This window comes from Vulpes lagopus, chromosome 1 (genome assembly GCF_018345385.1).
Source record: "Vulpes lagopus strain Blue_001 chromosome 1, ASM1834538v1, whole genome shotgun sequence".
NCBI lineage: Eukaryota > Metazoa > Chordata > Mammalia > Carnivora > Canidae > Vulpes > Vulpes lagopus.
In genome coordinates, this window is record NC_054824.1 from 168,083,488 (window position 1) to 168,108,258 (window position 24,771).

General features: G+C 39.4%; 1 protein-coding gene across 3 annotated transcripts in view; it reads left to right on the plus strand.

The window, feature by feature from the left end:
• Positions 1-24,771, plus strand: part of NIBAN1 (niban apoptosis regulator 1) — a 213,424-nt gene that overhangs the window by 161,472 nt on the left and 27,181 nt on the right. For all 3 annotated transcript variants that reach the window (XM_041755283.1, XM_041755291.1, XM_041755279.1), the window contains exon 6: positions 20,972-21,087. In XM_041755283.1, the coding sequence (XP_041611217.1) occupies positions 20,972-21,087 (116 nt within the window). The remainder of the gene's footprint in view (positions 1-20,971; positions 21,088-24,771) is intronic.

Sequence of the window (24,771 nt, forward strand, 5' to 3'; positions counted from 1 at the left end):
CTTGCACCTGTAGGGGAAAGAGTAGAAGATTTTCTTTTCTTTTTTTTTTTGAAGATTTTATTTATTTATTCATGAGAGACACACAGAGAGAGGCAGAGACATAGGCAGAGGGAGAAGCAGGTTCCCTGCAAGGAGCCCGATGTGGGACTCGATCCCGGATCCCGGAATCATGCCCTGAGCCGAAAGCAGACACTCAATCACTGAGCCACCCAGGCATCCCACAGTCCTTGTATTGACCTGACCATTGCCCCCATCCATGTCACCCACCCTCACCCTAGCTCAATCTGCCCTGAAGTTCTGCCCTCTTGTTCCAGTTTCCTATGGCTCTGCTGTGCAGGAGTATGTAAGTCCTGATTGATCATCACCTGAAAAGCCATGAGGTGAGGAGGTAGCAAAGGTGAAAGGTAACTACCTTGCACACATTCACTCAGCTGTCCCCATCCCACTGTTCCAGACCTCAGTTCCCTGCTGAATAGTGGAGTTCTCACCATGCTGTTCATGAAACTGGCACCCAGACCTTCCTATAAAATGCCTGTTTGGTGGCCAGCAGTTATCCAACAGAAATTTGGTGATGAACATTGCAAAGCACACCAACAATGCACAGCAAATGAGCAGGCTTTCACACTGTGGTCATGGCTTCGCAGCACCATGAAAATGAGCATTGGGTTGATTGCTTAATCAAGAAAAAAGATCAGAATGGGTAAAACAGAAATCAGTAGTAAGATGTACTCTGCTTCTGCTTTCTGATCTATTTTGGTTTGTTTGTATGGGCTACATGGTTACTGGGGAAATACAAATGTAGGCTTGTGTTCTCTGAATCAAGTGGCATGGGAAGCAGAGGCATCATATCAAAGAATCTTATAGACCATGTGCTTCACTGCCATCATTGATAGATAAGGACATGGGGTGGTTGAAAATTTACCCAGGATCACATGGAGGAAGGTGGCATTGATAAATGTGAGTGGGCTGAGGGCAAATTTGCAGGCAGCAGAGGGTTTTAAATGAGCCAAATTGCTTTTTGAGACAAATTTTATTTCCCTATTTTTTATTTAAAAATCTTCACATCTATCATCTATATATCATATTTTATACAAATACATAAATTCCATCATATCATAAATACTAGGCGTCTTTTTTTTTTGCTTGCTCTCTCCTCTCATTCTTTTATAAGCAACATTAAAAACCCCGAATGTATCTTTCTGTCACTGATTTTTTTTTAAAGTAGGACTATGTGAAAATAAAATAAAATAAAATAAAATAAAAGTAGGACTATGTGATACATTTCTGTATGTTGTTTAGATATTAACTCTTTTCTATTTCTCCACTTAAAAACATTCTTCTCAAAATCATCAGTTGTTATTATAACTTATCAGATTGACATTAACCTTTAATTGTGATGTATTTTGCCATGCGAGATGTCTCATTTTCATATAATCAAATATGTCCACCTTTAGCTTTTGAATTTTCTATTTTGTTAAGATTTCCCATCTCTAGATTATATATGTAATTTCCTTGAAGTTTTTATGTTGCTTTATTTTTAGCATGTCTGTCTGCACCCTGTCTAAAAGTCATGCGTATATATGTATGTCAGTGGTCTAAAATTTTCCCTTTGAATGGATAATCAGTTGTGCAGGCATCATTTATTAAATCTAACTTTGCCCACTGAATTAAGCTGCTATCCTTGCCATATAGAATGTATACGTATTTTGAGGTTATCTAGGTATTCCCTTTTCCATTCACCTGTTTATTCCTATGTTACTGCAATTTTGATTCTATTATAACAGATTTTTGTTGTATGTTCTTATATCTGATAAGAGAAACTTCTACTTACATATTCATTCATATTATACTTTTCTTGACTACTTTTAGGCACATATTCATATTTGTACATTCACACTCATTGTAGCTAATTACCCTCTAATGCCTGTTGGGATTCTAACTGCAATCACATGGATTTATAAATTACTTCAAAAAGTAGTATTACCTATTGCCTATCTATTCAACGAAGTATTTTTAAAAATTCATTTTAAAGACCAGATTCAGGGCAGCCCCGGTGGCTCAGCGGTTTAGCGCCACCTTCAGCCCAGTGATCCTGGAGATCCGGGATCAAGTCCCAGGTCAGGCTCCCTGCATGGAGCCTGCTTCTCCCTCTGCCTGTGTCTCTGCCTCTCAATCTCTCTCTCTCTCGCTCTCGCTCTCGCTCTTGCTCTCTCCCTCTGTGTCTCTAATAAATAAATAAAATCTTAAAAAAAAAAAAGACAAGATTCACACTAATGGGGATAGACTAAAAGCTGTAATGTGTGCACTTCCTTTCAGTACCAAGGTCAAGGGTGCAGTTAGGACACTGAGTGAAGGAGAGGAGTCAGCAGCCTTAGAGAACCCATGTAGTGTCAGGCTCTGTCCTCAGTCCTTTGCTCACAGAATACAACAGCATCTTGGTCACAGTTAGAAAGCCCCTAGGCCTCTTGGACTCCAGAGCCCACCACCTTGCACTCTGTCTTTGGGAAGCCTTTGTAACCATGTAATGTTACATCTGCATCTTTAATATAAATTAAAAACTCTTTCTGCATATTGGCATAAAGGTTTCATGGTTTGCGTGTTTAAAAGCAGGAAATGCTCTTTGATGAGGACAGGTCATATATGCCCTGTATGGTTTGCCTCTGCTATGGATCATGTTCTTCCCTTTGCAATTCAATCTATCCAGTCTACTTAACTCCCTGCTCCAGGGAAACATTGCTGTCCCCAACCAGAGAGACTCCTTCCTCTTCTGAATTCGCATGATCCTTTACTTTTTCTGATAGCATTTGTTACACTCCCTTTTTTTTTCATTTGTTACACTCTTTATTGTATTGTGGATAATTTTGTGTTCTTGTTACCAAAATTTACCAAATTGAGCATCTGCCATGTGGTTGTTTGGGGGTGCAAGGGATACAGTGCTGAGCAGGTGGTGTATTTATCATTATTTCCCACATAAAGCTTGATGACCATAAACCAAATCTTATTCCCTTGTATTCAGAGAATTCCTCACAGTGACACACACATAGAATATGTTCAACCAATGTTTGGTGAGTGAGTGAGTGAATATATGATAGGGAATAGACCATGGGAGCAATAATTTTGGTTAAAATATAATTTTATCTATTTTATATCAATCATCACTTTTTTCCTAGCTTTAAATTTTTTAAAAAATATTTTATTAATTTATTCATGAGAGACAGAAAGAGGAGACAGAGACACACACAGAGGGAGATACGATGTGGAACTCGATCCCAGGACCCCAGGATCACAACTTGAACTGAAGGCAGACGTTCAACCTCTGAGCCACCCAGATGCACCCTACTTTAAGTTTTTTAAAAAATATGCTGTATTCGTTGCTTTTTCAAAACCAAATGTCCTTGGTCAAATTTTTCTAAGTTTACCAGAATTGGTCTTCAGTCAATCAAAAAACAAACAAATCTTTTTAGAGCCCTTACTATATTCTAATTCCCATTATAAGCATTGGAGATAAAAAAAAATGGGGATCAAAAATAAGCCACATCGGCAGTTGCTATTTGAAAAAACTGAAAGTTGGGTCAGTTTTCTCCAGATAGCATGTAGGCACATTTTTTCAATCTAAAATTATGAGATCTAACAGAAAACAGGTAAAGAAGTCAGTCAGGAGCCCAAAAATAGATTTAATATTTGATGCATATATACATATATAGATTTGTTTGTTTGTTTGTTTGTTTGTTTGTTTGTTTGTTTGAGAGAGAGACTTGGACTTGATCCCAGGACCCGGGATCATGACCTGAGCCAAAGGCAGACACCTAACCAACTGAGCCACCTCAGTGCTCCAATACCTATATTTAAATTGAGAAGTAAGTGAGCATAACTTTGAATATTCTAAATTTGTAGAATCTATGATTAGAAAAAATGTGGGAATAAATCAGAAACATTTAGTATTCCTTTTTTGAGAGAGAGAGAGACTATGTATCATATGTACACAAGAGGAGGTGGGGAGAGGGAGGGGAGCAGAGAGAGAAACTTAAGCAGGCTCCATGCCTAGTGTGGAGCCAGACATGGAGCTTGATCTCATAACTAGGAGATCATGACCTGAGCTGAAATCAAGAGTTGGTGGCTTAACTAAATAAGCTTCCTAGGTGCCCCAATAATTATTATTCCTAATCCTTGATACTGAAGAATAACAAACTTTTTCAAGATTGAATATTGCCAGTAAAACTCAGTTTTCTCCTGTATTGTAATAAAACAAACATTCATTTTAAATTTAGACATTTGCTTCTGTCTTGCCTGACATCCTTACTAAGCAATTAGAAACATGGGTCTAAATGAACATTTATACATTAATTTAATTAGAGACATGTGGGTTTACACTGATTAGATCTACATTCATTTATTAAACAAATATTTATTGAGTATATACTATGTGCCAACCACTGTTGTGGGCACTTAGGATACAGTAGTGAGCAAAACAAAGACTCTCATTCCTGTGACACTTATATTCTAGTTAAGGACCAATGGTAGAGACAGAAAATAAATCCTAAACATAAAAAATGAGCAAATTATATAATATGACAAAAGGAAATAAGTAATATGGAAAAATAATGGAGTAGGTTGAGGGGCACAAGTGTGCTAGAGACAGAGGGGTGATGGCAGCCTGTGGTAGAAAATGAGGTTATATTAAATATGCTGAGAATTAAGGAGAGAGAACCATGTCTAGCCTAAAACTTAAGAAATGTTGAGTTGTAGAATACTATGAGAAGAGATCTCAAAATGTAAATATGGGGTTGAAAAATAAAAGCTGTAAGAAATGTTAAAGACACTTGTATTATTCAGCTTGAAGTGGAAGGTCTGGGAAGCCACAATAATGGCTTTCAAATAGTATCTCTAACTTCACTGAAGATGCTCCTTGCAGGAATATACTCAGTTACAACATGAGAAATATAGGTTACCCATGAGGGAGAACTGCCTGATAATGAGAACTCTTGTGTTTAAAATGTGATATACGGAAATGGTTAGGGAATGTCTTTTTTTTTTAAGATTTATTTATTTATTTATGATAGACCTAGAGAGAGAAAGAGGCAGAGACACAGGAGGAGAGAGAAGCAGGCTCCATGCCAGGAGCCCAACATGGGACTCGATCCCGGGACTCCAGGATCGCGCCCTGGGCCAAAGGCAGGCGCTAAACCACTGAGCCACCCAGGGATCCCCAGGGAATGTCTTTTGAATGACTTACACCTGATTACTTTTTTTAAAGATTTATTTATTTATTTTAGAGAGAGAGTGAGAGAGAGCACAGGTGAAAAGGGCAGAGGGAGAGAGAGAGAGAGAATCCTAAGCAGGCCCCATGCTGAGTGCAGAGCCCGAGGGCGTCTCAATTCCAGAACCATGAGATCCAGACTTGAGCCAAAACCAAGAGTCTCTCACTTAACCAACTGCACCACCCAAGCACCCCAGATTAATTTTAATTCGTAAACCCGAGTGGAATGCACTGCTTAATAAATATTGGCTTTTACTATTATTCATAATAATCATAGATCTGGAATAATTTATATGCTCTTTCAGTTATTTAAGAAATAAATGCTAGTAGAGAAAAGAACTAGACATTAAAAGCTTGTTCTAGTTTTATGATTCCATTATGTCTTTTTTAATAGTAAAAATACCATTAAGAATGTGAATACTCAAGAGGCATTTACTTATAACTAACACATCATCATAGGAGATGTACCCACACTCTCTCTCTCCCTCCCTCCCTCTTTCCCTGTTTCCCTCCTCTTTCTCTCATATGTTTAGAAACTTTGACATTTCCAGCCCAGGAATTGAAATTTTGTTTTTATTTTCCTTCTCTGCTTTCCCATTAGGGAATTAGATCATTGGGCTCCTTCTTCCAAATAGTTTCATGGAATGAGTTAATTACATCACGTAATTCAAGTCTGTAGCCACTACTGAGATTGTCTACAATTGAAACAGGGGACACCTAAAACCAGCAAGCATTTTAGCTGCTTTTTCTTTTTGGCAAAGGGTAAGAGAGGGGTGAACAATTTGTTGCTATAAATGCAGCAGATTGTTGTAAGCCTGTATCCTGTTTGGAAATGATCTCATCTAACATGTCTGTTGGTGGTTAGCAGTTTTCCACCATGAGGAACAGGACTTTTAAGACAATGCATTGCTGTTAGAGAACCCTCAAAGTTAAAGCCGCAAGGATTCCTCAGTGCCCATAACGCAGGGTTGATGACCGAGATTTAATTGTCAAGGGTCTTAAACTCTAACCCTAATCTGTCTAGGGACTTGTTATAAGTCATCTTATTTCTCTTTTTTTTTGTGCATTACTCTAATCCTGGGTTTGTTCTATTGGATGAACTATGTGTACAATGATGAATTAGAGATAAAGTCAGGATTTTTTTTCTTTTTTATTGATTCAGAATAGGTACAGATCTGAATTAGATCACCTTTGTAATGATGCTGCTTAAATAAAGTTCAGATGTACAGTGCCTGCTCTCTTTTATTGCCTCCCTCCTCTTCCTCACTCAGATAAACAATATAACTCTGAAACCATGTGCATGTTTTAGGGCTCTGTGGCCACCAGCCAAACCTGGCTACTGAGCACTTAAAATGTGGCTAGTCCAAAATGAAATGTGCTGTTGAGTGTAAAAGACACACATTTCAAAAACTTAGTACAAAAAAAAAAAAAAAATAAGGTGCGGGATGCCTGGACAGCTCAGTGGTTGAGTGTCTGCTTTCAGCTCAGGGAATGATCCTAGGATCCTGGGATTGGGTCCTGCATCAGGCTCCTCCCAGCGAGCCTGCTTCTCCCCCGCCTGTGTCTCTCATGAATAAATAAATAAAACCTTTAAAAAAAGTATAAGATAGTCAATAATTTTTATATTGCTTACATATTTTGGATACGTTGGTTTACATAAAATATATTATTAAAATTAATCCTAACGGTTTCTTTTGACTTCTATCATGTGGCTACTATAAAATTTATGATTGTATATGTGGCTTTCATTGTATTTCTACTGGGCATTGCAGGTCTAGAATCTCTTTGTGCTTTCATTTCCCTTTCTTTTACTCTGGAGGACCCTTCAAAACCAGTATTGAGGGACGCTTGGGTGGCTCAGCGGTTGAGCTATCTGCCTTTGGCTCCCGGCATGATCCGATCGACACCCACATTGGGCTCTCTGCATGAAGCCTGCTTCTCCCTCTGCCTGTGTCTCTGCCTCTCTCTCTGTGTCTCTCATGAATAAATAAATAAATTCTTAAAAAAAAACAACCCACAAACCAGTATTGATTACTGTCTGTAGCCTACGGACAGATTTGTTACTGGGTGTGTGTGTGTGTGCACAAATGCATGTGCGCATGCATATGCATTTGTGCACCCGAATGAGTGCATGTGTGCAGGATGGAAAACGTTCAGTGGAAGGATAAGGAACAAAGGACAGGAAGAGAAGTGAGCAGTTTCAATTGGTCTGAGATGCCATCTACTCTCACTTAGATTAAGGAAGGAGGAAAGGCTGAGCGTAAGTTAGCTCCCCACAAGGCAACTTTGCTCTTTTTTTAAAAACTAGGGTGGAATCATTGGAACAGCAGACACATCTGAATTCAAATGTAAATGCACAAGAAGCTTCTGTAACATCATTCAGAAGCAAACATGAAATTTTAAGAATTAGCATTGTCATTGCTTTCCCTAGTTAACAAAGATAATCAAGAACTGAGCTATATTCCAACGGATAGCTCTGTTTTGGGTGAGGGATATAATGTGTTTTGTTCTTCAGCATTTCATAAAAGAGAAGTTTCTGGTTGAGATGGAATGTTTTAAGGGCCTTACAGTTTAGACTCAAATGCCCAAACTAGTATAGTGATTTTTCTGGAGAACAAGATTGTGTAAACCATGATGCCTTTGTTAAATGTTAAATTAAGAGATATCAGACAAACTTTTTCTTTTTAAAGAAAAAAAAACGGGGGTAGGAGTGTGGATATGTGACAGACCATGGCCATATGACCATCAAATTTAAAGATTCAGTGTTTTATGAATCTTTTATATAAGACAAATCAGTTTTGCTGTCTTGTCATAGACAATAAAATGGAAAATTTGAATAACTATTATTTCTTGGCTTAATTACATAGCCCATGTGCTAAGCCCAATGGAAATAACCATGAACTGAACTGTTATTCAGGTTAATGGAAGGGGAAGAGGGGAGGGCAAAGAGACTCAGATCAGCACAATCCACTGGAAATATTATGAAAGGGACATACGTAATTTTTTAGCTGAAGTATGGTGGACACACAGTGTTGCATTCGTTTCAGGTGCACAACATAGTAATTAGATAAATCTATACATTATGCTGTGCTCCCAAGTGTAGTTACCATCTGTCACCATGTGACACGATGGGTGCATCATTGACTATACTCCACATGCTGTATCATTCATCTCTATGACTCATTCACTCCATAACTGGAAGCTTGTATCTCTCACTCTCCTTTCCCCATTTTGCCCATCCCCCACCACCCTCTCCCCTCAGGCAACCATCAGTTTGTTCTCTGTATTTATGGATCTGTTTCTGCATTTTGTTTGTGTGCTTATTCACTTGTTTTGTTTTTTAGATCCCACCTATGAATGAAATTATAAAGTATTTGTCTTTCTGTGTCTGATTTAATTCACTTAGCCATAATACTCTCTTGGTCCATCCATGTTGTTGCAAATGACAAGATCTCATCCTTTGTATGGCATTGTATATGTACCACATCTTCTTTATCCATTCATCTATCAATGAATACTTATGTTGCTTTCGTATCTTGGCCATTATAAATAATACCCCAATAAACATAGGGGTGGGGGGCACCTGGGTGGCACCAGTTAGTTAAGTGTCTGACTTTTGGTTTTGGCTCAGGTGGTGAGCCACCTCGGCCCCTGCATCCAGCATGGAGTCCATTTGAAATTCTCTCTCCCTCTCCCTCTGCCCCTCCCTGCCAAAATAAATAAATCCTTAAAAAAATAAACAAATGGGTGCATATATCTTTTTGCATTAGTGTTTTTGTTTCCTTTGGGTGAATACCCAGTATACCACATATGTAATTTAATATTTTCTGGTAGTCACATTGATTTTTTTTTTCTGCAGCCCAGAGAAAGTTGCATATTTGAGAGAGAGAAGTTTAGTGGGAAGAAAAGGAAAAGGTGGTCCTGCAGCTGGAACTTTACATCCAGTAGAACTCTGTCACAGAAAGCACTACCCAAATGTTGGCAAATTAACTGTATTTGCAGTTTATTACAAAATCACACTCCTTCACAGCTGAAAAAAGGAGAACTGACAGCTTCTCATTTCAAATGTGATAAATGAGGCCCAGAGAAGCAAAGTAACTCATCTTAAGTCCTACAGCCAAAGTGACACCCAGTTTTGATTCCCACCAGATAGTTGTCTCTCCTATTCCATGTTGTCTCTGTCATTGAGTCATTTATTTCTTTGTTCATTAGTCTGTTCAAAAGAGCAGTTGGTGCCAGGCACCATGCTGTGGCCGTAGGATACAGTGACGAACATGACAGTCCTTATCCTCAAAAACATTATAGTTTTTGACATCCAAACATCCAGTGTGTCACGGATGACCCTCCAGTTTCTGACACATGTCACACTGTGTCATCCCAAGACCTTGCTCAGTTTCCATGGCAAGCAGGGAATAGTAATAATACTTTAAAGGATGTTTGTGACAAACCAGAAAGTGCTCTAAGATGTAAAGGTTTTCCCTCCACTCGTGAAAACACTTGAAGGAGGCAGTAGAGATGTATTCTGAGTAAACCACACTAATACCTTTAAGGAGAGGAAAAGAAGAATGAGCTCTTCAATTATTTTACTTTACAAACCCCTCAGTATGGACCCTGACTGGAGCATAGAATGTGCTCATGAGAGTTCGCTGAGGTTCTAAGAGGCAAGCTGCCACAGAATCATTTGGACTTGGGAAATGCAAATATTGCTTATAGTCATTAGAGGACTGGTATTTAAAAAAAAAAAAAGAGAGATAGATCTTCCTAAGGATAATAGTATAACACTTCATAAAGTTTGAGCCACAAATACTATAATCCCCCATAGCTCACTTTTTATTTCTTATGCATTTATTTTCAATCATATGAGTGAATATTTACAGTAATTAATCAGGATGTATGTGTAGTTTTATAATTTTGTTTTTCCAATTAAAATTATCTTCAAACTACTTTTCCATGATGCATATGAGTCATCATAATTGTTATTTTAGTGACTGCATAATATTCCATTCAGTAATCCTACCATGTTTTGCTTAAATGTATTAGTAGTCAAGTTATTAAACAAGATGCTCTTTGGACTATACTGAAAATAATTGTGGAGATGCCTGGGTGGTTCAGTGGTTGAGTGTCTGCCTTTGGTTCAGGGCGTGATCCCAGAGTCCCAGGATGGAGCCCCACACCAGGCTCCCTGCATGGAGCCTGCTTCTCCCTCTGCCTGTGACTCTGCCTCTCTCTCTGTGTCTCTCATGAATAAATAAATAAAATCTTTTTTAAAAAAATTGTGAATGCTTAGAGTTTTCACAACAAAATCTCAATTTTTACCTCTTAAGCCACTTTCAAGGGATCCCTTAGTGAGACAATGGAAGCTAATACAGTTATAGGTTTTCAACCACCCCAATAGCAAGATGCTTTCCAAGTATCTTTGGTTTAAAGCAAAATTAGTGCACACTATGGGCTCAGTTAACACAGAAATTAAAAAGAACTCTGTTGGCAGCACTACCCCATTCCTGTAAAGATCAGGAGTGTAGACACTATTTTTTATTGGTACCTGACTGCTAAAGTTCCCAGTTAAAAAAAAAGACCTGGTCTCTAAGAACCTGAGGACTAAGTTGTATACTGCCCCTCCAAACTGTGGTCACCATCCCTACTTCTTAAGGAGGCAATGGATCATGGGTCAACTTAATTTCTTAGGTCTTTGGGGAAAAGTTACAAATAAGAAAACAGCCATTTTATCCTATACAAAAGCACTTACCACTTCTGCTGTACTTAGATGTTTTAAATAAAATGAGGTCCTTTTTGAAGTTGAGTCTGTGTGAAATTTATTTCCTGCTTGTTATTTTTGCTCTCATTTGATGACCCAATAAAATGAGTTGTGTATTTATATGACCTTGGGTAATGACTTCAACTTCTTTGATCTTGAGTTTTTCCATTTTCTACCCAGAAATGATTACATCTGGCTTACCTGTCTCATGAGATTGCTGTGAGACCCAAACGAGATGTAAACTGTAAAAACTTCTGACAAGTGCAAGGTGGATGCTATTATTAATCGTTGGTGATGCCGATGAGTGGAAAATCCCCAGATAGCATCAGCAGACAGTGCTACACTCAGTGGGTGTGTCAGGCTAGGCTAAGATAAAGTGATGCCAGTTAACCCCAGTGATTTGTTCTCGAATGTGAACTGGGCCAAGTCCTTCCACTGTCTGCCTTACTTGTAGAAAGCATGCTCCCATGGATGTGGGAGCAGGCAAGGTGTTATGAGCTCCCAAGACAAAGGTCATCCATGGACTCAGTCAGGAAGACTCTCCCTAGTATTTCTGTGTGGTGCAGTGACAAATTATAACAAGGCCTGTGTGTAAACAATCATATCCAGGAATAAGAGAAAGTGTTATCAAAAGTGAAGGAAAAGTCTGGCTGGAGGAGCATCTTCCCTACTTATATGAAAACTCAGGCTTCCTTTAAAATGTGTCCAGGTTGTGTGGTAGAGTTTTGCCTGCAGGGAGTGAGCCACACAACTCCCCACAATGACAGAGGGAGGCACGTGATCCAGTTTCTGTGGTTGGAGTGAAAGATTATCCAAGAGTGTGTGCATGCTGCCACGACCGTTTGTAAGCACTACATAGTGAACTCTTCTTAAAATTCACATTTTAAAGAGGAAACTAGATCGTTTTCATTTGTTTTGCTGAGGTTTGGAGATGGAATTTTTTTTTTCCTGCTGAGGTCATTTCAGCACCATCTCCACAAATGGTTATTAGGATATTGGGAGACAGTTCTGCACTCGCTGTCTTCAAATATGAACCTCCCCCATATAAAGACATGTAGAGTTGTCCTGGGCAGAGAGGAAATCATTGGTTGTGTTACTGTTCTCCTGGCCTGACTCTGCCTAGGTATCTAGGGCACACAGGGTGACAGATGAACTCTCTCAGGCTCATGGAAAACGTGTTCAATGAGCACAGCTTCAGGACACAGAGTATCTTCACGGTATTCAGAAAGAAGCAAACATCCTCTCCTCCCTTACCAGGATTTTGACACCACCATCCTTACTTTTTGGGAAGAGACAGGAAAGAGTGTGGGTCATTTTTATTTATTTATTTATTTATTTTTATTTTACTTTATTTTTTAAAAAGATTTTTACTTATTTATTCATGAGAGACACACACACATAGAGAGAGAGGCAGAGACACAGGCAGAGGGAGAAGCAGGCTCAGCAGGCTCCATTCAGGGAGCCCGACGGGGGACTTGATCCAGGGTCTCCAGGATCATGCCCTGGGCTGAAGGTGGTGCTAAACCACTAAGCCACCTGGGCTGCCCCCTCTAGTGTTTAAATCCCTTTCTTCCCTCTCTCTCTCCTCTTCCACCCAAACTCTCTTTATTCTCTCTCTCTTTCTCATGTGCCAGGCACTGGGCTAGGCATTGAGGATGCTGTAGAGAATGAAATCTAGAGTTCCCCATCCTCTTGGAACTTAGAATCTAGAGGAAAAGCGTATTTCAAAAGAAATATTTCTGGAATTATAATAATTGTAAGTGCCTTGGTGAGGAGGCACATGATATGCAAGTGCACAATAGAGGGATTTGAGCAAATCTGTACACCTTCTGCAAGACAACTGAACCCAGATGGAGCACTACCTCTTGAGGGGAAATTTTGACATCCTACTGGAGCCCACTTCTCTTTGAGATACATCTAAGTGCTTGGGTATTTGTTTCCTGTTTGAGTCAAAATCCACCACACTGTACTTTGACCCTGAGGTCCTGGCTGGAGTATCTGAGTTTACAGAGGACAAGTCCAGTGCTCTTTTCCATTGCAGCTCTTCACATCAATGAAGATTTCTTTCCTCCAGGTGTTTTGTTTTCAAAGCTGGAAGATTTCTCATTTCTTTGATTTTCAGAAGTACGCCACTTTCGGGACCTCTGGATGGCTCAGTGGTTGAGCAGATGCCTGCCTTTGACTCAGGTCATGATCCCGGGATCCTGGGATCGAGTCCCACATTAGGCTCCCAACAGGGAGCCTGCTTCTCTCTCTGCCTATGTTTCTGCCTCTCTCAGTATTTCTCTTATGAATAAATAAATAAAATCTTTTTTTTAGAAAAAGAAGTACACCACTTTCTAAAAAATTTTTGCAAAATATTCTGCTTCTCAATATGAACTAACAGTGTGTAATTGTAATTTCACAAGAGCATATCTCAGAATCCATCTGTGACTGTCCTTATCCTGCTCACATTCCCATGGCCCGACCTCACCCGCTCTGTGTACAACTGTATCACATCACTGACTTGCACTTAGCTCACAGTTAGGTGAAACCCTGCGGTTATCTATCTTACCTTTTTTTAAGTAATTGAAAATGTGTTAAGGGCAGTACCCAAGAGATTTTCCTCTAAGATGTCAGCCCTTTCACCAACATCCTTCACTGAGATTGCTTATTCGGTTATGTTTATTTGCATTATTAACCAATCCAAATTTCTTCTGTGTGTCAGTCAAAAGCATAGAAAACCTTGATAATTGCCTCGCTAAAATCTAGATACAGGATGTCTCCAACAGCCTTCTAATCTGCCAATCTAGTATGTCTGTGTGAAGGAAATGGGTTAGTCTGTCTTCACTTATTCTAGTAATCACCACTTCCTTTTGTCTGTTGACAAACAGTCTTTTAATATCTATTGACAAGCAAGAATTTATGAGATGCACTACTTTTAGTCAAATGAGGTACGCAGCCTTTTTCTATGTGGTTAAAAATTTCTATCAAAACAATATCTTCACTAGAACACCTTTCTTACATCCATTTGAGAAGTCCTTCATCTCCTCAGAGTGAATCTCACATCTTCGTATTTTCACCTAGAGCAACACCATTATTACTCATCCTTGGGTCCCTGGATCTCCATGGAGGGCACATTTTTTCTTGGCTTATTCCTCTTCTCTTCTTGATAGGTCTGTACCCACTAACACAAATAAGATTTGGTCAGTAGATGAATACTTTAGTCTAGAAGTTTACGAAACACAATTCAGGGACTTCTGAATAATCCTGGGGACTAGTGCTCATTAGACTTATCATTTGTAATATGGCAATAAATATTTGCTTAGGTTGGTAATAAATACTTTTTCTAAATCAAAACTTTTATTACCATTTCATGAGAATGGACTCCATTCTTTTTTAAAAGATTTTATTTATTTATTCATGAGAGACACAGAGAGATAGTAGCAGAGACATAGACAGAGGGAGAAGCAGGCTCCATGCAGGGAGCCCAGTGGGGACTCGATCCCAGGGTCTCGGGATCACAACCTGAGCTGAAGGCAGATACTCAACCACTGAGCCACCCAGGGGCCCCTGGACTCCATTCATTTTTAATTCCAGTGAGTTTTGTTTTGTTTTGTTTTTAATAATGTCACATTCTGTCTGGCCCTCAGTCTACCCACTTTTAAACACATGGTTTAGATTAGATGATCCTATGATATATTCAAACTCTAGAATTATATAATTGCAAACACTTGTTTATTTATTTATTTATCTATTTATTTATTTATTTGAGAGAGCGATAAGGAGGAAGGGGCAGAGGGAGAGAGAGAAGCAGACTACCACCCCCCACCCAAGCAGGGAACCTGATGTGGGGCTCAATCCCAGGATCATGAGATCATGACCTGAGTTGTAGGAATTTTATTCGACTATAAGAAAGGTATGAGTCTCTGGTGCAATGTGTTTGTATTAAAAGGGCAGATGCTTAACCAACTGAACCACCCAGGTGCCTCTCTATGATTCTAAACTTTGAGAAGGAAAGGAAGTTTAAAATAAAAATTAAACCACGATACATACACATATGTATGCAAGCATACATACATGTACGTGTGCATACGTGTTCACATATGCCAGACTGGTTGGACAATTAACCCACTATGCCACCCATCACCTCACCGCCATATTATTTCCATAAGAACATGTGAATCTACAATTATCTGAAAATAAAAAGTTTTTAAAAATTAAACAGGACTTTGGAAGTAAGTAGGCCTTACTTAACCACATATTAGCTTAAACAAATTATTTAGCCTTCCTGAAGTCAGTTTCTTTGTCAGCCTTAAAGTGGGAATACTAATTCTTACCTAATGGGATTGCTAGAAGGATTATATAAGATAATGTGTGTAAACAGCTTACATGGTTCATACTTACACTGACAGTATTCAGTAAATGTTGGTTACTTTCCACTGTGCTTCTCCTGTGTGGTAGAGAAGAAACTAGGGCAAACAGCCTTATTGCAGCTCTTCTAGAAAAGACGACATTTGACCTGAAGCTGAAGACAATTTAGAAGTATACATTAGTGAGATGAACCCCATAGCAGTGTAGTGAGTAATGCTGTTACATAACTTTTACAAATCACCAGGCAGATCAGCTAACATGGCCTGGCGTAGTGAACCGATCAAATAAAATAACAACACAGCTTCCAAACCCAGCCTGAGTCAGGGAGTCCCAGCACAGCAGCCAGAGTCAAAATCCAGAATGACTACATAGGCCTTGGAGCTTTGGCATTTCAGTTGACTCAGACATGCTGTAAATCTGTGTAAGTGGAAAAAAACAAAAGCTGCCCCTTGAATAACTGTTCCCCAAGGGGCCTAGAGACGCTTTCTTTTTCTTGCAGAATCCTTCATCGTGTCTCCCAAATATGAGTTTTCCATGCAACTGGGCACAGGAGAAATAGGGAGAGACTAAAGAAAATAGACATGTCTTGGTCCTGTGGATGTGATTGTTGAATGAATGGCCAAGATGTGTGTCCCACATGGCTTCTAAAATGTTTAGAATTTCCCAGGGATCTGTCCTTGCCCCTGATCCAATGGATGTTTTTATCAGTGACCTGGAGAAAAACACAGAAGAAGGCAAGTCCACCAAACTTTTTAATGATATAGAGGTAAAAGGGAGTTTGGAAGCGGAATTATAATTTTAAATGATTTGGGAAGGATCTGGGGCACTAAGTTGACCACAGTAACTTATAATTTATTAGGGGTAGCATTAAAACATGTACTTCAAAATCAAAAGCAGAAGTACAGGTTATGAAAAGATTAAATTGACAGGGTTTTTTATGAAAAAGTTGTAGGAATTTTATTTGACTATAAGAAAGGTAAGAGTCTCTGGTGCGATGTGTTTGTATTAAAAAAAAGAAGAAGAAGAAGAAGTTGGGGACCAGAAAAAGAAAGTAATCTTTTTACTTTACATAATTTGCACAAGTTGGAAAATACTCATTGGGTTATATTCAGTGTAGGGGCCACATTTAAGAAAGATGTTGATTAAATGCAATTGATTACTAAGGGAAGGAAGGAAAAGAGTGGGCTAAATTTAAAAAATCCCAAAGCTATATTGTTTAAAGAATGGTTGAAGGAAAGTAAAGATATTCAGCTACTTTTTTAGAGTTACCATTTAGAAAAGGAGTAAACTTGTCTATTTTGCTCTGAAAAGCAGAAATGAGATTAATGAGAGTTCATGGAAACAGATTTTGGCTCAATAAAGGGAAAAATTTTCAAATAATTAGAGCAGTTCCGTGACTATTTCATAAATTGTGAGCTTTCTGTCACTGGAAATATTCAAGCTAAGACCAGATGAGTGTCTGGGATTCTGAAGGCTTCCAGCATGGAATGAGAGCTCTGGGTAGGTGACCTTTAAGACCACTTTCAGCGACCATAGTCTGTGATTTAAGTAAGCATGAATGCCAGGGCCGCTTCTGACATGCCAGAGCTCCTTTTTCAACTCTTGGCTCTGATTCTGACCAGCTGTGTGACCTTCAGCTAAGAAATTAACCATTTTTTTTCAGTTTCCTTATCCACAAAATGAGGGATCTGGATTTAATGATGTCTAAGTTCTCTCCAGCACATCTGTCTCCTTGAGCATCCTCATAGTCATGGCATGTTGGAAATGCACAGGGGGAGCTGATACCTGCCATTTTTCTAAGTCAGCAGAAGGCTTAACAACCAAGAACCATGGTTGATTCTGAGGACCACTGGACTAAACTCTCAGCTGCTTGGCAGGAGAGTGGGGGATTGTGATCCTGGAATTTGTTCTCCTGAGATCTATGGCAGGAAGTTGATCAAATAACTGATAATCCGGTTTCTCTCAAACACCTGTACATTCTGGCTGAGTTCAGCAATGCCTCTGCAAACAACTCAGAAGAAACGAAGGTCGTATTACCATTGCAAGAGTTCTATCTTTTACAAAGCAGACCTTTGTTCTTTATTTCCTTAATGATCTGGCAATTGCTGTTGAGCTTGGCTTACAATCATGAAAACTAATATCCATAAAATGGATACTATTCTAGGAGGCAGACACTGTTCTAAAAGTTGTGGATAAGTTAATTTACTTAATCAGTTTATAACCTGAAAGTCTGATGATGAATCAGTAGATGAGATCCTTTTTTCCCCTATGGAAAAGGAATAGTTAAAATCCAGTTTAAATCCATGATAATGGTAGAGAGCCCAGAATTTAGATCCCTGCCCTCATTCTTTTAGGCTTTATTGCTGATGTTCAATCACTATAATTTCCTGTGTGGTTCATCTGAGTACTAACCCTTTTCTTCTGCCCACATTAAGGTGCCTCAATCACCACTACTACATTCCAGCACTTCTTTCTCCTCTTGGACTTCTCCCTGACTCCTACATCATTGTCTCCAAATCCCATTTCTTCTTCTTCTTCTTCTTTTTTTTTTTTTCAAAGACTTTTGGAACACAACCCTACAGGGATTGCCACCGTTGGCTTTGAGACAGTTATAGAACGTATGGGTAGGATTTCAAATTCCTCCTCCAGTTGCTGAGGTTAGTGGGGGAAGCAGTAAGTAAATTTCTGCTTTTTGTAAGGACATGAAGAATTTAAAACCTTATTCCCAGGCTCGCGGGTCTGGCAGTACTCACTCCATCCAAGTACCACATTTTCTTCCATCTTTTTGTTTCCTTAGCTTGGAAATGAAAACAGCTGTTAAAAATAAGAGCACATGAGTCAATCTTGAATCTCAATGTATAATTACAGTTTCCATCTCTGTTGGTAAAGTCCCTCCCAGTGTCCTGAGCCCCCTATCACAGCCCCCCTCTTGTCAATTTCATACCAGGACTCTAATTTGTGTTTTCCAAACCTCTAAGATTAAACACTAACTCACTGGGCAAACCAGAATAAAATAACAAGGAAGCAAATATTTCCATTTAAAAACTTGATTCTCAGACATGATCTTTCTGATTTAGATCTTGAGCAGATCTCTCTGTCGATATCAGAAATGTCAGTTACTGTTCCACATTTTTGAAGGTGGAGATTCAGGTTTTATGGTATCCTTACCATGAAGAATGTTGCATGAACTCTTATAGAGGCTATGCCTTGAACTATATTTTCCCTTTTCCCAGTTCCTGAGGCTTTTGACCTCATAAACCAATCTTAAAAGAGTCATCTACAGCCTATTAATTGATTGTCACCTTCTGGAGCAGATGGATCCTTTTTCAGTTCTGCCCAGTACCCTATTTCAACCATTCATTCCTTGACAGTCATCCCATTGTCTGCAGCACTGAAGGCTCCCAGTGAATCAGCTGGCCAATTTAATTTGCCCTGTAAGTGCAGATCATATGCTATTAGCAAGAGAACTTTGTGTCCTACAGGAAGAGAAGCAGGAGGCAGGAGATTTGGTGCTTTCGGTGACTTCATTTAGCCTTATTTCCCCTAAGATTTGATTTCTTTATTGTTAGATTAGATTATTTCTAAGCTTCATTTCCCTGAAAAGATTTTTATAATTCTGTTATCATTTTATCCTCCAAGAGCTAGTTTTGTGCACTAAAAATCGCCTTGGTTATGGGATGCCTGGGTGACTCAGTGGTTGAGCTTCTGCCTTTGGCTCAGGGCATGATCCTGGGGTTCCAGGATGAGTCCTGCATCAGGATCCCCACAGGAGCGTGCTTCTCCCTCTGCCTATGCCTCTCTCTGTATCTCTCATGAATAAATAAAATCCAAAAACAAAACAAAACAAAAAAAGAAAGAAAGAAAGATAAAGAAAATTGCCTCAGTTTGGGCTGCCATAACAAAAATGACATAGTTTTGGAAGTTCAAGACCCAAGCACTGGTAGATGCAGTATCTGGGGAGAGAGATGGAAGAGGAGGAGAAACTAGCTTCTTATTAGGGCACTAATCCTCATCATGATAAGGGCAGTTAATCCCATCATTCCTTCCTGACCTGATAGACCAAAGCTCTATCTCCCAATATTGTCATACTGGGGATTAGGGTTTCAACATGAATTCTGGGGAACACAAATATTCAGTCCATGTAAAAATGAAGACATTTCTATGCACGGTGTGATTTGTGGAATTCTGGGAAGACTATTGAGACCTTCTTCCTTCAACCATACTTAAAATCCTGCCATTAAATATTTTCTCTCAGTTGTAACACCTTTTAAAATCTAATATGTTTGGCTATGGAAAGAGCCCAGATGTCCATCAACAGATGAATGGATAAAGAAGATATAGGATGTGTGTGTGTTTGTGTGTGTGTGTGTGTGTATAATGGAATATTACTCAGCCATAAGAAAAGGAAATGTTACCATTTGCAAGGACATGGATGGAACTAGAGGATATTATGCTAAGTGAAATAAGTCAATCAGAGAAAGACAATTAGTATATGATTTCACTCATATGTGGAAATTAAGAAACAAAAGAGAGGCTCATAGGAGAAGGGAAGGAAAAATAATATAAGATGAAATCAGAGAAGGAGACAAACCACAAGAGACTCTTAACTCTAGGAAACAAATTGAGGGTCTCTGGAGGGGAGGCAGTGGGGGGATGGGCTAATTGGATATTGGGCATTAAGGAGGGCATGTGATGTCGTGAGCACTGAGTGCTATATACAACTGATGAACCCTGACCTCTACCTCTGAAACTAATAATACACTATATGTTAATTAATTCAATTTAAGTAAGATCAAATCAAATCAAATAATAAAAAAATAAAATCTAATGTTGGGTTTGGGAAGGGCAAACCCATAAAACTAGTATGTGAAAAAAAAAAACTAGTATGTGAGGTAGTGTAGTGCTGGTATAGTGTAGTGTAGTCTGACTAGAATCAGACTGCCTGAATCTACACATACCAGCTGTATAACCTTAGGCAATTAATTAATCTTTCTGGGCTTTTGGAGCATCTATATAATCAAGATGATAATAACACTCAGCCTGAGGGGTTTTGTTAAGTTTCAGTGAAATATGTAACATGCTTAGAAGAACAGTATCTTGCTGTATAGTTGTTAGGAATTGTCATCCCTCATTTGCATAAATCAGCATATTATATTGACGTCCTTTTGACAGAAAGTTGACATCAAGTGACAGAGAAATCAGAGTTTTGTTCAGGAAACTGGAAGGGTATTCTGTGAATACACGAAGCCCTGCTAAGGAATGGCCTGCAGTAGTGAGGCGCTACGGTTGGAGGCATAAAGCCACTAGGAGCCTAAGTGTCCAGGGGAAGCATTTACAAGGGAGATAAAGGGGGACTGATCTGCTTCTTGTCCCAGGTGGTGTGCCCAGTAAATGATAGAATTAATCAGCTGCCATGGGGAGCAAGTAGTGTGATACACATCTGCACATGAACTGTGAATTCAGCACCTGCTTAATTTTTCTGTGTCTCATAATTCTCTCCCTTGTAATATTCAGATAATGTTATGTCTCCGAATCATTACTCTCAAAACACCATGGTAAAAGGTAAAAAGTATTCTCTGCTAAATGCCCTTGTCTCTTTCTCTCAGATTACACGAAGCAGACGACGTTCGAAGCCCAAGCTTTTTTAGAAGCTGTGCAGTTCTTCCGGCAGGAGAAGGGACACTATGGCTCCTGGGAAATGATCACTGGGGATGAAGTCCAGGTAACATGGGCTCAGAGTTTTGGGCCCTCTTCTCTAAGTGTAGGAGGTCAGAGTCATAATAAAAAAAAAATCAGGGATCCCTGGGTGGCGCAACGGTTTGGCGCCTGCCTTTGGCCCAGGGCGCGATCCTGGAGACCCGGGATCGAATCTCACATCAGGCTCCCGGTGCATGGAGCCTGCTTCTTCCTCAGCCTGTGTCTCTGCCTCTCTCTCTCTCTCTCTCTCTGTGACTATCATAAATAAATTTAAAAAAAAAATCAAAGAAAAAAGTTGCAAGAATGGAAGATGTGGTTCCAAAGGCTGTTTCGCTCATCGTCTAGAAGCATTTGGTCCACAATCTATTAGGTACTCTCTCCAAACACCTCCAGATTGGGCACTAAACAAGGCAGCTTGAAACACTTTCAACTACAATGGAAAAAACTTGCTTCTACTGCTTTTCTTTTCTTTTTTTTTTTAAGATTTTATTTATTTATTCATGAGAGAGGCAGAGACATAGATAGAGGGAGAAGCAGGCTCCACGCAGGGAGCCCAATGTGGGACTCGATCTCAGGACTCCAGGATCATGCCCTAAGCCAAAGGCAGATGCCCAACCGCTGAGCCCCCCATGCGTCCCACTTCTACTGCCTTCTATACAAAGCATTATTCCTTCAAATGCTTCCAGACCATAAGCAAACATGAGCAGAGTGACATAGTGCAAAGTGTGCAGTGGGAGCTTAGGTTCATGACTTGGGCTAAATCTTGCCAAGTTATTTACCTCTTTTAGTCTCAGGTAGTCCTCTGAGAAAGAGACTGATGATAATGTTTACCTTGCAGGGTTCTGAGCATTAAATGAGATGTTGTTGGATAACTATTTGGCATCTACTTATCTTTATTTATTGACTGATTTGTAAGCGTAGTCAAGGAAACACATCTTAAAAGCATTAGACAGTTTTATTTATTTATTTTTAAGATTCTATTTATTTATCATGAGAGACACTGAGAGAGAGGCAGAGACACAGGCAGAGGGAGAAGCAAGCTCCCTGTGGGGATCCTGATGCGGGACTAGATCCCAGGACCCCGGGATCATGCCCTGAGCCAAAGGCAGACGCTCAACCACTAAGCCACCCAGGTGCCCCCATTAGACAGTTTTCTATGTGTTTTATTTACCTCTTCTAGTTTTCTGTCCTCTGTGGCCTGATATAATTTCCCATGACCTTGATTAAATGCTAATCATGATGGGCTGAGCACCTCCATTGGCTTGGTACCAGGGACATTGTTATAAATCTCCAAGGAAACCGTGTCCATGAGAACACCAATCATATGGCTGATGCAGCCCAAGAAGAAGAGGCTGGGTATGGCATTATTTAATTAGAGGCACACAGGATCCAACAATGCTATTCTTTAATTTCCCCTCATCTCCCCGAGTGCCTCTTTTGGGGACCAGTGGAATTTGTTATTAGGAGACAATATTTGGAAGAGACCAGATGGGGCATTGCCTTTGTATGGTCATTAAACATCTAAAGCTGAAAACACTTGCTCATGATAATGGGGCTGTTCTTTATTGTTAAACCATATGACTCAGAAGCTTCTCCACCCCCCGCCCCGCTCTTTGGAGGATTCTAAACTCATTTATTTCTTAGCCTGAGACTTATTCCAGCACTTTAGCCAATTCTTGGTTTCTGATATTTAGGGGAAGCACATCCATTTATCAATCTGAGAGGATTAAGGACTAACTGTACTTATGCCAAAAAGAAAAATGAAAGCAAAAGGGGAGGCTGAAGCATTTGATGCTGATTAGCCTGCCATATAAACCAACATATTTAATAGATATATCAGTATTAAAATGCCTTTGTGTAATACTTTTTTTCTGTGTGTGTGTGTGTGTAATACTTTTAATGTTCAAATCCTAATTCTGTGTGTTTGTGTTACTGATCTCATGAGGTTATTGGTGTATCCATTTTGTAAATGAGAAAACCAAGGGAGGCATATACCACTTAAGTCACTTGTCTGGTTTTATTCACCCAACACCTACTGAGCCATTATAGGCCAGGCATCAGGCTGGGTGCTGGTGATCCAGAGATGGGCAGGACAGGATGGCTCCTGCCCTGTGCCGCTGTCAGTTTCATGGTCACACGTTAAGGGGCCTAATGGCAAAGGAAATGATGTCTTCCAATTCCTGGTCCAGTGAAAGAGCAACACCAACAATGGGACTATACCAAGTTCAACATTTATTTAACTCCTCCAGTTTACCTATGCTACTTGCTTGATCTCTTCTTTCATTTGAAATCTCATGTCCACTCACATTCCTTCACGATGCCATTGAAAGCAGGTACTTAGTGAATCCTTTCTTTGGGTTGAGTATTATGTTTCTTTTGTTGACCTTCTGGTTTTTGCTTTGGATTGATATGTGTGAAGTGCTAGAAGGTGCAAGAGAACTAAATGACTCATCTCTTGCCATCACAGTGAGGCAAGACATACCTAGAAACATTCAGAGAAAAAGGCAGTGTTAGAAGTGTGTATGGATAAAGGTATGTGGATCTGTACATATATGGTCATCAAAGAGCATTAGTACGAAGCAGTGATAGGCAGGTGCTAATTTTGCAGTATAAAAAAATACCACAAGTGAGAGAGCAGAGCAAAACAAAACAAAACAAAAACAGAGAAGAGATCAGTAAAGCTAGAGTTATCAAGTGACCCAATAAGAAGTTTTGCTCCCCCTGGAATCTGAGTATCTCTGTGAAATCAGACTCATAAGAGAGAGCCCTGGAAGGGCATTTCAAGGATTGTCTGTCCAAACCTTCCAGGTAAGAAAACATTCAGAGAGGTTGGCTGAGGTCACAAAGCCAATCTGGGATGGAAACACATCTTGAGCCATGTCCGGCTCTGCTTGGAGAAGCTGGTGAAAGGAAATGGAAGGAAATGAGTTCCAAACCCCTCCTGTCTGGGGCCCAGTGAGGGTACGCTTCACTCTAAGCTCATGCATGGAGCTGAAGCAGCATCTGTTGTAATGCTCACAGGAAAAAGAAATCAGGGGCCCAACAAAGGAACCAAGTAGTTAAAGAAAATGGCACGACATAACTGAGTTTGAGAATATGTCATCTTTTGCTTAAAGCACTGGGCGTATTTGCACTTTTTTCATATCTGCTAAGAATTTGATCATCATTTTCCTAACCCTTTCTGTCTCAGGGCTTGGTATTCAGAAGATGCTCAGCATTGTTACATTATTATCTTCATGCTAATGATTCCCATAGCAAGTTTTGGTAGGTCCTCATGGTGGTGGTTATTTTTCAGGCAAGCGTCCAAGCAGAGCAAATACCTTAGGATAACTTGCCTAGAGACTATTAAGGTGAAAATACTTGTATACTAGTAAAGACATCAATATATTTCCTACTTGTCTAGAAAAATGTATCAAATGAGGTCATGAAGGAAAGCAGTTTGCAAAATGTAAAGTATTTACAGTTATCCGGTATATTTATTATTTATTTATTAGAGTAACATATTTATGTAATATATATTTATTATTTTATAATTATTATTACAAAATTTAAATTTGCCTTTAAATTAATCAGATGAGCTGAGAAAGTAGTTCATAATTCCCACAGAACATGGGTGGCTTCAAGACAGGAAAACTATCCACATTTTAGGCCTTCTCCGTACATTTCAGAGTTGTCTTTGGTCTAATGACCTTGAATGTGATCCCTTTAA